The sequence below is a fragment of the Hemitrygon akajei genome, chromosome 9 (assembly GCF_048418815.1).
Source record: "Hemitrygon akajei chromosome 9, sHemAka1.3, whole genome shotgun sequence".
NCBI lineage: Eukaryota > Metazoa > Chordata > Chondrichthyes > Myliobatiformes > Dasyatidae > Hemitrygon > Hemitrygon akajei.
The window spans coordinates 143161612-143176359 of record NC_133132.1 but is presented as its reverse complement, the minus strand read 5'-3'; the positions used below and the strand labels follow the sequence as shown (position 1 = coordinate 143176359).

Sequence of the window (14748 nt, the reverse complement as noted above, 5' to 3'; positions counted from 1 at the left end):
ATTTCCATGGATGCTGCCTTACCTGCTGAGTTCCTCGAGGATTTTGTGTAAATCATTCAGTAGTCTCCATTGCTGTAGGTGGAATATCACATTTTCAGTGTGAAGATCTGCTTTCATTCCTGAAATCTGTTTAATGAAATGGCCCATTGCTGCATTCAGCATTGTCAGTTTAGGACTAAGAACAGAACAGCTGATGGGATAAAAGATCTAAGCAATAGGAATCAATTAAACCTTTTTACTCAGAGCAGATTTTCTCTCTTTGTCAATGTATACATTGTGAACATGAATGGCTTTCCCTTGACCATCTCTGTATGTAATTTACGAGATCCCTTTCTCCATTGTTTGAAGTATTACACCTAAATTCCCATATACATATTGCAAAGTAGCAAAGGCTCATTTTTCAGAACTTCTGGCCTAAGTCATATAGTAGTCTTTTATTGCCAGAAATCAACTTATTGTCTTTTTAGAGTAACTGCTACAATAACGTCAAACTATTGTAAGATCAGGAAGACCTGAGACATCAACTGGACCATCCTAGAAACAACCAGCAATAATATCTCCAGCTCTCTCGTCATCACAATTACTTACACCTTTTCGATGTTGCAATCTGCTCTGTATCTGCTGAACCCACAATTGTCCATGCACAATTGGAACAGGCATGAGGGGAAATTTCTTTAACCAGAGAATCTATAGAATCCACTGCTGCAGAACAGTTGCAGAGGCCGAGTAATTGGATATACATGTATAGCAGAGTTTCATAGGTTCTTGATTAGTAAGGTTAAAAAGTTACGGAGAAAAGCAGAAGGATGGGGTTCAGAGGGACAATAAATCAGCCATGATGGAACGGCAGAGCCGACTTGATGGGCCAAATGGCCTAATTCTGCTTCTATGTATTATGGTCTTTTTTTCTTTTCAAATGGACACTTGTATCTTAACATTGTATTTGCATATCCACTCAAACATTACTAATATTTGAATATATTTTTCTTTGGTGACTGTGGCTTCTGGTACACATTACTTATTGCATTGGCAATGATCCATAGCTTGTAGTATCTTGTCTATTCTCATTTGAAAGATTAAAAAATTGATTTTGCACTGTATTAAAACCTATGTGTGTTAATTACTGAATGTTGTTGACTCTCCTTAGCCTACTTGTACAATGTGATGATCTAATTTGCTGAAAACTTGTCTCCTACCAACTTTATTGTGGCCTCTCAAAGTCCAACCCTACATCCCCATTGTGAGAGGTGGAGGTGGGTAATCCATACAATAGATTACAGAAATATTGATGAACTCCAATCATTCCATTGACTTTGGACTGTGGAGCTGGGAGGTCATCAATGGCCTATGTTCCACCAGAAGCTAAAGGCCCAAGAAGAAGAAGAATGCTGCTGTGAATCAGGCAATGAATACCAACCAGAATCAACTGCAGATGAACAAGAATAGCTAACATTGCTCATCAGTTGCCCATTAGGGCCTTGTGTTATTTTGGTACCAACATTCAGCTATTGCAGTCACGATATCTTAGGTCATGATGCACATATACACTGTTGATAGCTTGGTCTTTGTAGTTGGTCTCATCAAAACCAGAACACCAGAACCCAAAGAGGGCGTAGGCCTACACTCTTACACAGAAACAACTTCTTTACAATGGAACACTCTCCCCGATAAGACTAGGTAATCTAATGCAGATTTTTAATATGTAATGCATCAGTGACTGAATTTTTTCAGCACCGTTGACCTCTATGAAGTAGCTGAAGCCAAAAATAGAAACATACAGTTCATCTGATGGTACTTAATTAATGGGCCACAAATGGGCCATATTAATATTTAAAAGGAAACTCAACATCACTGCAGAAATCATTGTCAGAAAGTAGACATAACGGACATATTGAATGGCAGTTCTTTATCATGAGTTCTGAATAAAAACTGTACAGTCAACTCTAACAGTCAACCAGGGACATATCACTGAATGACTATTACAGTCAATGAGATTAGAGTTGTAACCTTCAAGGATCATAAAGCAAGGCAGGGCTTTGTACAACAGCCTGGCTTTCTTCAACACCATTCTTCATGCCATGGACCTGGTCCAACTACTTTCACAGTGATTTACTTTGTAATGTAATATATTTGCACTTTAAATTCCTCCTCACCCCCTCCCCCAGCTTATGTGCAGCCTGTGCATACAAATGAGCGTTTTTGAGTCTGGTGGGATGAACTTACCGACTAATACGGGGCGGCAGGGACCTTCTGCCATGAGATAACACCAGTTTCAGCTGCATTTCCATTTGGCTATGGACAGTTCACAGGAAATGGGGTGGACCTGTAAAGCCGCACTTCACAGGTACTGCCTGCCACACGAGTAAGGTAAGAAGAATTGTGGCTGCACTATTTGTACATAAAAAGCAGCAATCACCAAAAGTAAATTCATACTGTGAGAAAGTCTTCTTCCTCCTCCTTCCCTCTCATCTTCAATACAACATCCTTCCTGATTACCTCTCCACCACCAGGGGAATGCACATCCTTATCTAGCAGATCACCAGCAGCTGCTTCTCTTTCCAGCTTCAGTATCGCTATCTTTGTTGTTTCCCCACAGATTTATTCTTGGGCCCTAATTCTCATACACTTGTTATCTCTCAGCAACAGCATCTGGAAGCATCTTGACCCTTGCATTATGCCAGCAAAACAAAAGAGCTGGACACTAACTTCAGGAAGTGGGGCAAAATACGTGCCCCTCTATGATGCTATGGTGGAGATGGTTGAGAGCTTCAGGTTCCTAGGTGTAAACATCACCAATATACTCTCCTGATTCAACCACATGGACGATATGGCAAAGAAAGCTCACCAATGCCTGTACTTCCTCAGAATGCTAAGGAAATTCGACATGTCCCCATTTCCTGTCACTAAATTATATTCACCATTACAGGTTTTGCCAAAGACTCCAGAAATTTGCAGAGATGTGGACTCAGCTTGATTCATCAGGAAAATCAACTTCTGCTCCATGGATTCAAGAGGACTAGAATATAAAAGCAAGAATGTTATGCTGAGATTTTATAAAGCACTGGTGAGGCCTCACTTGCTTGGAGTACTGTGAGCATTTTTGGGCCCCTTATCTTAGAAAGGATGTGCTGAAACTGGAGAAGGTTCAAAGGAGGTTCACAAAAATGAATCTAGGATTGTTGTATGAAGACCATTTGATGGCTCTGGGCCTGCATTCACTGGAATTCAGAAGAATGAGGGATTACCTAATTAAAACCTGTTGAATGATGAAAGTCCTTTATAGAGTGGTTGTAGAGAGGATGTTTTCTAAGGTGGGGTTGTCTAAGACCACAGGACACAACCTCAGAATAAAGGGATGTCCTTTTAGAACGGAGATGAGAATTGCTTTAGCCAGACTGGTGAAACTGTGGAATTTTTTGCCACAGGCAGCTATGGAGGCCAAGTTTTTATGTATATTTAAGGCAGAGGTTGATAGATTCTTGATTGGTCAGGGCATGAAAGGATATGGGGGGAAGGTAGGAGATTGGGGCTGAGAGGAAAATTGGATCAGCCATGATGAAATGGCGTAGTAGACTCAATGGGCCAAACGGCCTAATTCTGCTCCTATATTTTATGGTTTTTCCATTGGACACAAGATACAACAGTTTGAAAATACGCACTGCCCATGATCAAGAACAGTTTCTGTCCCCGATACAAGATTCTTGAATGTAACTCTTGTATGATAAAGCTGAACTCTTGATTTCACAAGAGTGAGATCTTCATGGTAACTGTACTTTTAACATTATTATTCTGCATTCTATTATTGTTTTTCCCTCTGTAATAGCTCAATAACTTTAAGTTTGAATGTTGTCTGTATGAATGGCTTGCAAAACAATGTTTTTCACTGTATCTTGATACAGGTGACAATAATAAATTAATAACCAATAAATTGTCAGTCTGATTAATCAATTTACAATATGGATGAAAAAACATTTCTTTCATCCAAATATGGGAAGACACTCTTTGGTTAACATTAAATGGTACCTTATTTCCTTGTAGTATTTAATTCAAAATCACTTGTAAATTAGTTGAGAATTTCACATATTTCTTTGATTGTGTGTAATTGCTCTTTTAGTGTTGTGCCTTTCCCTAATCCAACTTATCCAGCTCTCTTCATTCCTCTTTAATCGGCTTTATTTAAGTTTTGGACTTTAATTATGGATTTAAGAATGCAGTATCAAATTCAACATGGAACTCAAGGATATTACGATCACATTTTTCCCCGGAGGATCCTTTCTTAAGAGATTACTAATTAACACCAATCGCTTTATGCACAATGAGATCTAAACTAACCTGTTCCTTGCTTGGTTAAATTCTAGGAAACTGTCTCATATACATTCTATGGATTTATCCTCTTGACTGCCTCATTACTTCAGATTAAAGTGCCCTAATGTTCCCTTTGTTACAAGCTTTTCTTATTTCTTAATTAATTCTCTGTCCGATGTTACATGTGCAAAGCCAATGACGTACCCCAACTCATGTCACCTTCTTTACCTTTCATGTTTCTGTTCATTGTGATTCTACTTTCTGATCTCTGAGTTTGTTTTATTCTTGACCTATGTCCTTACTTTATCTTATGTCCTTACTTTATTTTTCAAGGCTATCCACTGCACCCCTCCCAAAAGTGCTTCCCCCCCACCCCCATTTTTCCAAGTAGTAAGCATTGTCTTCAGACTGGATGATCACATCCACTACTGCAATTTTACTGTTTTTCTGGAATATAATCTCAGGAATAAACCCTTTTACCATCTCATTCCCAAATTCTAGATTGCTTAAAAGGCCTCCAGCATTATCTTATCACAAAAGAGGTCCACAATGTGATTGTGATGCTTGATCCCAGCATCTCAAATCAAGGGGCATATTTAGCTCCTATTCAAACCCACTTATCTCTTTTTACAGCATGAATTCAATCATCTTGTTACAAAGGCTCTTTGCATTGAGAAATGCTGCCCTTAATTTAGACCACTCATTTTTCCCAACTTGGACCCTTTTTTATCGACACACTACTGAATTCTCTCCCTCTGAAACAGTTCGCTTATTCTTACTGAAGTCACTGCAATACACTCTTTTGAATGCTCATGCAAGCAACATTTCTCATTTGCTGTCTTACCAAAAAACTCAAATTAGTAAGACACAATATGTCTTTAATAAATCCATAATGACTTTTTAAAAATTCATCTATTCTTGGTCAGTTGGACTTGTTCTGACTCATTTCCTGTGGATATGAATCAGGAGTCTCATTCCATCTCGTGCAACCTCTGGTTACTGAGCTAAATAAGAACTTCTTAATATTTCCCATGACATGACATGAACATAACAGGTTCCTACTTACCAGCCATTGACCACAACCTGCTAAAATGTTGGAAATTCAAAAATCTATAGAGAATTCATGTGAACGGGAGCCCATTAGCTGGTTTCTGAACCAATATATCCACTTAAAGCAGACTGTGTCAAATAATTACACTAAATTCAACTGGATGTACCAGTGCTCATTGGTGTTAATTATATGTCAACGTACTGCAGTATGATATCTGCAGAAAAATAATTAAGTAAAAAGATAGTAATTGACAGCCAGTGTATTTTTTGGGGGATGTGGATATTGTCGGTAAGGCCACCATTTATTGCCCATCCCTCATCACCCCCAAGCAGAAGATTTGCTAGGACTTTTCAAAAGACAAATAGTTTTAGAGCTAATTGCAGTGCTGGAGTCCCACATAAGATAATAGCAGCAGATTTCCAGGCCCAGAAGTTCAGGAACAGGGATGTGTGATTTGCGTTTGGGTCCCAGGGTTCTGGAAGTGAGTGGGCTTGTAGTCAGACTGATATACCTGGAGAGAATATAACTGAGAAATCAGATCCATTATCTGGATTGAGAGCCAGGTGTGGAGGAGATCGAACAAGTATGACACATGGAGGGTTTTCAGAGAGATTGGACATTAGGACAAGTGGTCAGAAGTTGAGTTTGAGCCTTGGGAGCTTGGGGCATCTGGGGTAGAGTGTCAGGAGGGTCAGGGGTTGTGGCCTAAGAGTCCTTGCTATGTAAATGAAAAGAGTCATGGACGAGTGTGTCCCCCACAAAATCATTCAGAGTCTTCCCCAAACAGAAGCCCTGGAAAAACCATGAGATCCATAATCTGCTGAAGGCCAGATCAGTGGCATTCAGGTCTGGTGACCAAGTAAGATACAAGGGTCCAGGTATGATTTCAGGAAAGCCATCCCACATGTGAAATGGCAATTCTAGACCAAACATGAGTTCAACAGCTGTGACAGGGCTTGAATAGATTACCTCTTACAAAGTGAAACCAAGTGACAGATGAGTTCAATGCCTTTTATGTTCGCTTTGACCTTCAAAACGGAGGGAACTTCACTAACTCCCACAAACCCCCCAATGACCCTGTGTTTTCAGTCTCTGAGACTGAAGTGAGAGCATACTTCAGGAGGGAACCCATGGGAAGCATCCGGCCCAGATGGGGTACCTGGGTGAGCACTAAAGACCTGTGCTGATCGATTGGCTGGAGTGTTTACCAATATCCTTAACCTCTCACTTCAGCGATCTGCGGTAACCACCGGCTTCAATTATACCGGTGCCTAAGAAGAGTGTGGTAACCTGCCTCAGTGGCTATTGTCCAGCAGCATTTACATCCACTGTGTTTTTAGGAGTTGGTGATAAAACATACTAACTCCTGCCTGAGTAATGATTTGGATCAGGTCCGCAGCAGATGCCATTTCATTGGCTGTTCACCCAACCCTGGAACATCTGGACAGCAAAGATGCATACATCAGGATGCTCTTTATTGACAACAGCCTTCAAGGCTAAGCACAGCTTCAATGCAATATTTAAGTTTGCTAACAACACCATTGATATTGGCCAAATCAAAGGTGGTGACAAATCAGCAATGAAACCTGGCTAAGTGGTGCCGCAGCAGCGAACTCTCCCTCAAGGTCAGCAAGACTAAGAAGCTGATTGCTGGCATTGGGAGGAGGAAGACTGAGGTCCATGAGCCAGGAGGATCAGAGGTGGAGAGGGTCAGCAACTTTGAACCCTTGGCATTATCATATCAGTGGATCTGTCTTTAAATTTCTTGGTGTTATCATTTCAGAGAACCTGTCCTGAGCCCAACACATAGTTGCAATTACGACAAATGCACGGCAGCATCTCTACTTCCTTGGAAGCTTGCGAAGATTCAGCATGACATCTAAAACTTTGACAAACTTCTACAGAAGTGCATTGGAGAATCTATTGACTGTTTGCATCACAGCCTGGCATGGAAACAACGGTGCCCTTGAACAGAAAATAGTGTATACAGCCCAGTCCTTCACGGGTAAAGCCCTTCCTACCATTGAGCACATCTACAGTATACGAAGTGCTGTCACAAAAAAGCAGTATCCATCATCAGGGACCTCCACCACCCAGGCCATGCTCTCTTTTCACTGCAGCTGTCGGGAAGAGGTACAGGAGCCTCAAGACCACACCACCAAGTTCATGAACAGTTATTAGGCTCTTGAGTCAGAGGGAGTAACTTCACTTGCCCATCACTGAATTGTTCCCACAACATATGGAGTCACTTTCAAAGACTCTTCATCTCATGTTCTTGATATTTATTGCTTATTTATTTATTTGTGCCATTTTCTATTTCATATTTGCATATTTTGCTGTCCTTTGCTCATTGGTTGTCTGTCCATCCTGTTGGCATTGTGTTTCATTGACTTATCATGTATGCCCAGAAGAAAACGAATCTCAAGTTTGTTTATGATGACATATATGTACATTGAAGTTTGAACTTTGAAATCGGGGTAAGATACTGTTGAGGTAAATTTCAGACATTCGAGGGGTGATTGATAAGTTTGTGGTCTAAGGTAGAAGGAGTCAATTTTAGAAAACCTAGCACATTTATTTATCAACATAGTCCCCTCCTACATTTACACACTTAGTCCAGCAGTCGTTGAGTGTACGGATCTCAGACCTCCATAAAGTATCCACAGCAGGAGTGATTGATAAGTTCATGGCCTAAGGTAGAAGGAGATGAGTTATTAACTTCAAACTTTCTGCATGATCACTCAAAGAGTTGAACTGCATGTGCACATAATGAGAGCTGTATAACTCATCTCCTTCTACCTTAGGCCACGAACTTATCAATCACCCCTGCTGTGGCCACTTTCTGGAGGTCCAAGATCTGTATGCTCCATGACCGCTCGACTAAGTGTGTAAATGTAGGAAGGGACTAAGTTGAAAAATAAATGTGCTAGGTTTTGTAAAATTGACTCCTTCTACCTTAGGCCACGAACTTATCAATCACCCCTGCTGTGGCCACTTTCTGGAGGTCCAAGATCTGTATGCTCCACGACCGCTCGACTAAATGTGTAAATGTAGGAAGGGACTAAGTTGAAAAATAAATGTGCTAGGTTTTGTAAAATTGACTCCTTCTACCTTGGGCCACGAACTTATCAATCACCCCACGTATATTACAAGGATATCAGTTCGGTGCTGCACTGTGAAATCTAGTCATCCTGGTAATGTTCAGCAACGGTGGGTCCTGGGGCAACTTGCTCTAGGATCCCTACAAGCTCCAAAAGGAGTAGTTCATCATCCTATGCATGTCTTACATGGAATTCACAACAGGTAGATCAGATCTAAAGTATCCAGCCTCATTTCCAAATTGATATGAATATCACAGAAATAGTCATAATCGCATTTCACTTGCGGAAAATTTAATTCTCAGTCGCAGTGCTGAGAATAATTTGAAGCCAGCATTTCAAACAGAACTGAGAAAAGAAAATGCTGGAAACACCCACTAACCTTGGGTCTACCTATGCAGAAAGAAACAAATTGATTCTTTCATGTTAATGAACTTCTTGGTGCTCTGAAAGAGAACCATTGTCTGTTAGCCATCAGTGTGCCAGCTGATGGAATAATCCATACTTCACTGATCTCTTTGACTTTCCCCATCCTCCAACTCACGGGCTTCTCCTCTTCTATGCCAAAATTTCCATGTTCCCACTCATTGTAAGTCAGCTATGGTCATTGATAGCCACATTGGCCTCATATTTCCATGGTTTATAAGTTTATTGCCATTCTTGTACCAACATCCCATTTGCCTTTTAATTTCTCAGCACTTCCACCCAATTGTAGGCTCTCCGTTTCCCTTTTGTCCTCTTCAATGTTCCCAGCTTTGCACCAGTTTACAGGCGTTTCACCTTTAATAATTTCCAGCTCTAATGAAAGGTCATTGAACCAAAACATTAACTTCTGACAAGAAAGCTGGGAGTTTTCCAAAATTTTCCATTTCTGTTGCACTGGAAATAATACATAGCTGAAACTCCCAGGTGGAGATCAAATGGCATTGAACAAGATCGAAATAATTACAGATTCAAGTTCTCTGGCATTGAATATGAAGAGTGATTTTATGCTTCTAAGATTCAAGATTCAAGTTTACTTATCACATGTACATTGAAACATACAGTGAAATGAGTTGCTTTCAATAACAACCAACACAACAGCAGACTTGGGTTCTGACTCATACATACAGACATTGAACCTATGACTACCTCAGAGATCCATAGATCCTAGTGCTTCTGCCAAAGGGCCTTCCAGACCATCCAATTCAACCCTCAGGCCTCAATCCTCAGCATCAGCCCCAGGAACCACCGATTTCTGATCGCCAGGCCTCGAACTCCAGACTCACCGGTGACGACACCCCGATCACTAGGCCTGGAACTCCAATCCCACTAATTCATGAACACAGAGGTTATCGAACCTCGTTCCTCCTACCGCACAGAACTCCATCTCTGGAGCACACGGACAACTCGCTGACCCTGGGAGGGTCCACCAGCCTTTGCCCACACTGGTCTGCCAGCCCAACGTCCAATGAGGAGTGATGCTCAAAGGGTCAGTGATGAGTCAGTGATTGTGTGCTTGTGGTTTCCCAGGCTGTGCTGCTTGTGACAGCAATGGCCAGTTGAAAAATAATCTCTGTTACCTTTATGTTACATTACCAAGTGACGGACATTGGGGTACGGTTCATCATCTTAATTTAATGCTTTATAAGGTAAGAAGTATTTCCAATGGCTGGACAGTTGCAAGGCCGCGGGACCGGATGGCGTCCCAGGGGAGTACTCAGAGTGTGCGTGGCACAACTGGCAGGTGTGTTTCCAGACATTTTTAATCTCTCCCTCTCCCAGTGTAGAGTGCCCTCCTGCTTCAAAACATCCATCATTGTTCCCGTACCTAAAAAGACCAAGGTAATATGTCTGAACAATTGGCGTCCTGTTGTACTCACCTCAGTAATAAGCAAATGCTTTGAGAGGCTGGTCAAGGATTACATCTGCAGCATGCTGCCACCCACACTGGACCCCCAACAATTCACCTACTGACGCAACCCGTCAACAGATGACGCAACAGCCACAGCTCTACACACCGTCCTTACACATCTGGAGAAGACCATAAGACAAAGGAGCAGAAGTCAGCCATTCAGCTCACTGAGTCTGCACCGCCATTTCATCATGAGCTGATCCAATCTCCCCTTTAGTCCCATTCTCCCACCTTCTCACCATAACCTTTAATGCCCTGACTACTCAGATACCTATCAATCTCTGCCTTAAATATACCCAATGACTCAGCCTCCACTGCCACCCGTGGCAACAAATTCCACAGATTCACCACCCTCTGGCTAAAAAAATTTTTTCGCATCTCCATTCTGAATGGGCGCCCTGCAATCCTCAAGTCATGTCCTCTCGTACTAGACTCCCCCACCATGGGAAACAACTTTGCCACATCCACACTGTCCATGTCTTTCAACATTCGAAATGTTCCTATGAGGTCCCCCCTCATTCTTCTAAACTCCAAGGAGTACAGTCCAAGAGTGGTCAAATGTTTCTCATATGTTAACCCTCTCATTCCCGGAATCATTCTAGTGAATCTTCTCTGAACTCTCTCCAATGTCAGCACATCTTTTCTTAAATAAGGAGCCCAAAACTGCACACAGTATTCCAAGTGAGGTCTTACCAGTGCCTTATAGAGTCTCAACATCACATCCCTGCTCCTATACTCTATTCCTCTAGAAATGAATGCCAACATTGCATTCGCCTTCTTCACCACTGACTCAAACTGGAGGTTAGCCTTAAGGGTATCCTGCATGAGGACTCCCAAGTCCCGTTGCATTTCTGCAATTTGAATTCTCTCCCCATTTAAATAATAGTCTGCCCATTTATTTCTTCTACCAAAGTGCATGACCATACACTTTCCGACATTGTAATTCATTTGCCACTTCTTTGCCCATTCCCCCAATCTATCCAAGTCTCTCTGCAGACTCTCTGTTTCCTCAGCACTACCGGCCCCTCCACCTATCTTTGTATCATCAGCAAACTCAGCCACAAAGCGATCTATCCCATAATCCAAATCGTTGATATACAACGTAAAAAGAAGCGGCCCCAACACGGACCCCTGTGGAACACCACTGGTAACCGGAAGCAAACCAGAATGGGATCCCTTTATTCCCACTCTCTGTTTCCTGCCAATCAACCAACGGTCTATCCACGTATGTAACTTTCCCGTAATTCCATGGGCTCTTATCTTGTTTAGCAGCCTTATGTGCGGTACCTTGTCAAAGGCCTTCTGAAAATCCAAATACACAACATCCACTACATCTCCCTTGTCTAGCTTACTTGTAATTTCCTCAAAAAATTGCACTAGGTTTGTCAGGCAGGATTTTCCTTTAAGGAAACCATGCTGAGTTCTGCCGATCTTGTCATATGCCTCCAGGTACTCCATAACCTCATCCTTGACAATCGACTCCAACAACTTCCCAACCACCGATGTCAAGCTAACAGGTCTATAATTGCCTTTTTGCTTCCTTGCCCCCTTCTTAAATAGCAGAGTGACATTTGCAATCTTCCAGTCCTCCGGAACCAGGCCAGAATCTATCGACTTATGAAAGATCATTGCCAATGCCTCCGCAATCTCCACTGCTACTTCCTTCAGAACACGAGGATGCATTCCATCTGGTCCAGGAGATTTATCTACCCTTAGGCTATTCAGCTTCCTGAGTACTTTCTCTGTCGTAATTGTGACTGCGCATATTTCTCTTCCCTGACACCCTTGGACGTCTGGTATATTGCTGATGTCTTCCTCAGTGAAGACTGATGCAAAATACTCCTTCAGTTCCTCTGCCATTTCCTTATCTCCCATTACAATTTCTCCAGCATCATTTTCTATCGGTCCTATATCTACTCTGACCTGTCTTTTACTCTTTATATACTTGAAAAAGCTTTTAATATCCTCTTTGATATTATTTGCTAGCTTCCTTTCATAGTTCATCTTTTCCCTCTTAATGACCTTCTTAGTTTCCTTTTGTAAGCTTTTAAAAACTTCCCAATCCTCTGTCTTCCCACTAATTTTTGCTTCCTTGTATGCCCTCTGCTTTGCCTTTACTTTGGTTTTGACTTCTCTTGTCAGCCACGGTTGCATCCTTTTTCCATTCAAAAATTTCTTCTTCTTTGGAATATATCCGTCTTGCACCTTCCTCACTTCTCACATAAACTCCAGCCACTGCTGGTCTGCCGTCCTTCCTGCTAGTGTCCCTTTCCAGTCAACCTTGGCCAGTTCCTCTCTCATACCACTGTAATTTCCTTTACTCTACTGAAATACCGACACATCAGATTTCAGCTTCTCTTTCTCAAGTTTCACAGTGAACTCAATCATGTTGTGATCACTGCCTCCTAAGGGTTCCTTCACTTCCATCTCTCTAATCACCTCTGGATCATTACACAATACCCAATCCAGTACAGCCGATCCCCTAGTAGGCTCAACAACAAGCTGTTCTAAAAAGCCATCTCGTAGACATTCTACAAATTCTCTCTCTTGAGATCCAGTGCCGACCTGATTTTCCCAATCCACTCGCATGTTAAAATCCCCTACAATTATCATAACACTGCCCTTCTGGCAAGCCTTTTCTATTTCCTGTTGTAATTTGTAGTCTACATCACTGCAGCTGTTTGGAGGCCTGTAGATAACTGCCATCAGGGTCCTTTTACCCCTGCGATTTCTTAGCTCAACCCATAAAGATTCTGTACCTTCCGATTCTATGTCAACTCTTTCTAATGATTTAATGTTATTTCTTACCATTAAAGCCACGCCACCTCCTCTACCTACCTGCCTATCCTTCTGATACACCTTGAATCGTTGGACGTTCAGCTCCCAGAGACATGCATCCTTTAGCCATGTCTCAGTGATGGCCACAATATCATACCTGCCAATCTGTAACTGTACAACAAGATATCCACTTTATTCCTTATGCTGCATGCATTTAAGTAAAACACCTTAAGTCCAGTATTTGGTAATTTTGCATTGATTGCACTGCAACCTTATTGCACTGCAACTCATCCCAATGGCTGCAAATTTGCTCCATCACCTGCCTGTCCTTCCTGACATCCTTACTGCTCACTACCTTAGATCTATTTCTGTTTTCCCTCTCCTCCACTCCATCATTCCGGTTCCCATCCCCCTGCCAAATTAGTTTAAACCCTCCCTAACAGCTCTATTAAACCTTCCCATCAGGATATTGGTCCCCCTAGGATTCAAGTGTAACCCGTCCTTTTTGTACAGGTCACACCTGCCCCAAAAGAGGTCCCAATGATCCAGAAACTTGAATCCCTGCCCCCTACTCCAATCCCTCAGCTACGCATTTATCCTCCACCTCATTCCATTCCTACTCTCATTGTCGCGTGGCACGGGCAGTAATCCCGAGATTACTACCTTTGTGGTCCTTCTTCTCAACTGCCTTCCTAACTCCCTATATTCTCCTTTCAGGACCTCTTCCCTTTTCCTACCTATGTCATTGGTACCTATATGTACCACGACCTCTGGCTCCTCACCCTCCCACTTCAGGATATCTTGGACGTGATCAGAAACATCCCAGACCCTAGCACCAGGGAGGCAAACTACCATCCAGGTCTCCTGATTGCATCCACAGAATCGCCTATCTGACCCCCTAACTATCAAGTCCTCTATTACTACTGCCTTCCTCTTCCTTTCCCTACCCTTCTGATCCACAGAGCCAGACTCTGTGCCAGAGGCATGGCCACTGTTGCTTCCCCCAGGTAGGCTGTCCCCCCCCAACAGTACTCAAACAGGAGTATTTATTGTCAAGGGGTACAACCACTCTGCTGCCCATTGTTTAATGTTGTGTCCTTTTTAAATCTTCCCCACTTCTCTGCCCGACGTCACACGCCTGCGCAGTCCCACCTCTCTTAACTCTGATGAGAATAAGAAAAAGTCAAAATGGCTTCCGCCGCACTCCCGTTCTGATCCTCCGACTTCCTTCTCCAAATGAAACCTGATTTAGAATTTCTGCCCTTTTTAAATCTTCCCCGCTTCATTGTCCAATGTCACACGCCTGCACAGTCCCACAGAAGAAGGATGCTTATGTGAAAATGCTGTTCTTGGACTACAGTACATCATTCAACACCATAATTCCATCCAGGCTTGACAAGAAACTCAGAGACCTCGGCCTTCACCCTGCCTTGTGCAGCTGGATCCTGGACTTCCTGTCAGATCACCGGCAGGTGGTAAGAGTGGGCTCCCTCACCTCTGCCCCTCTGACCCTCAACACAGGTGCCCCTCAGGACTGTATACTAAGTCCCTCCTTTCCTCAATCGCAGGACTCTGCAAAGAGTGGTGCGGACAGCCCAGCGCATCTGTAGATGTGAACTTCC

At 42.5% G+C, this 14748-nt stretch overlaps 1 protein-coding gene across 2 annotated transcripts in view; it reads right to left on the bottom strand.

Moving 5' to 3' along the window:
• xkr6b (XK, Kell blood group complex subunit-related family, member 6b) overlaps window positions 1–14748 on the bottom strand; it is a 461182-nt gene that overhangs the window by 189761 nt on the left and 256673 nt on the right. The window contains exons 7-8 of one of the 2 annotated variants that reach the window (XM_073057170.1): window positions 10700–10706; window positions 7180–7195 (exon numbers count right to left, since the gene is read on the bottom strand). The exons of the other annotated variant lie outside the window; for it this stretch is intronic. Coding sequence (XP_072913271.1) covers window positions 7180–7195; window positions 10700–10706 — 23 coding nt within the window. The remainder of the gene's footprint in view (window positions 1–7179; window positions 7196–10699; window positions 10707–14748) is intronic. 2 annotated transcript variants of the gene reach the window in all.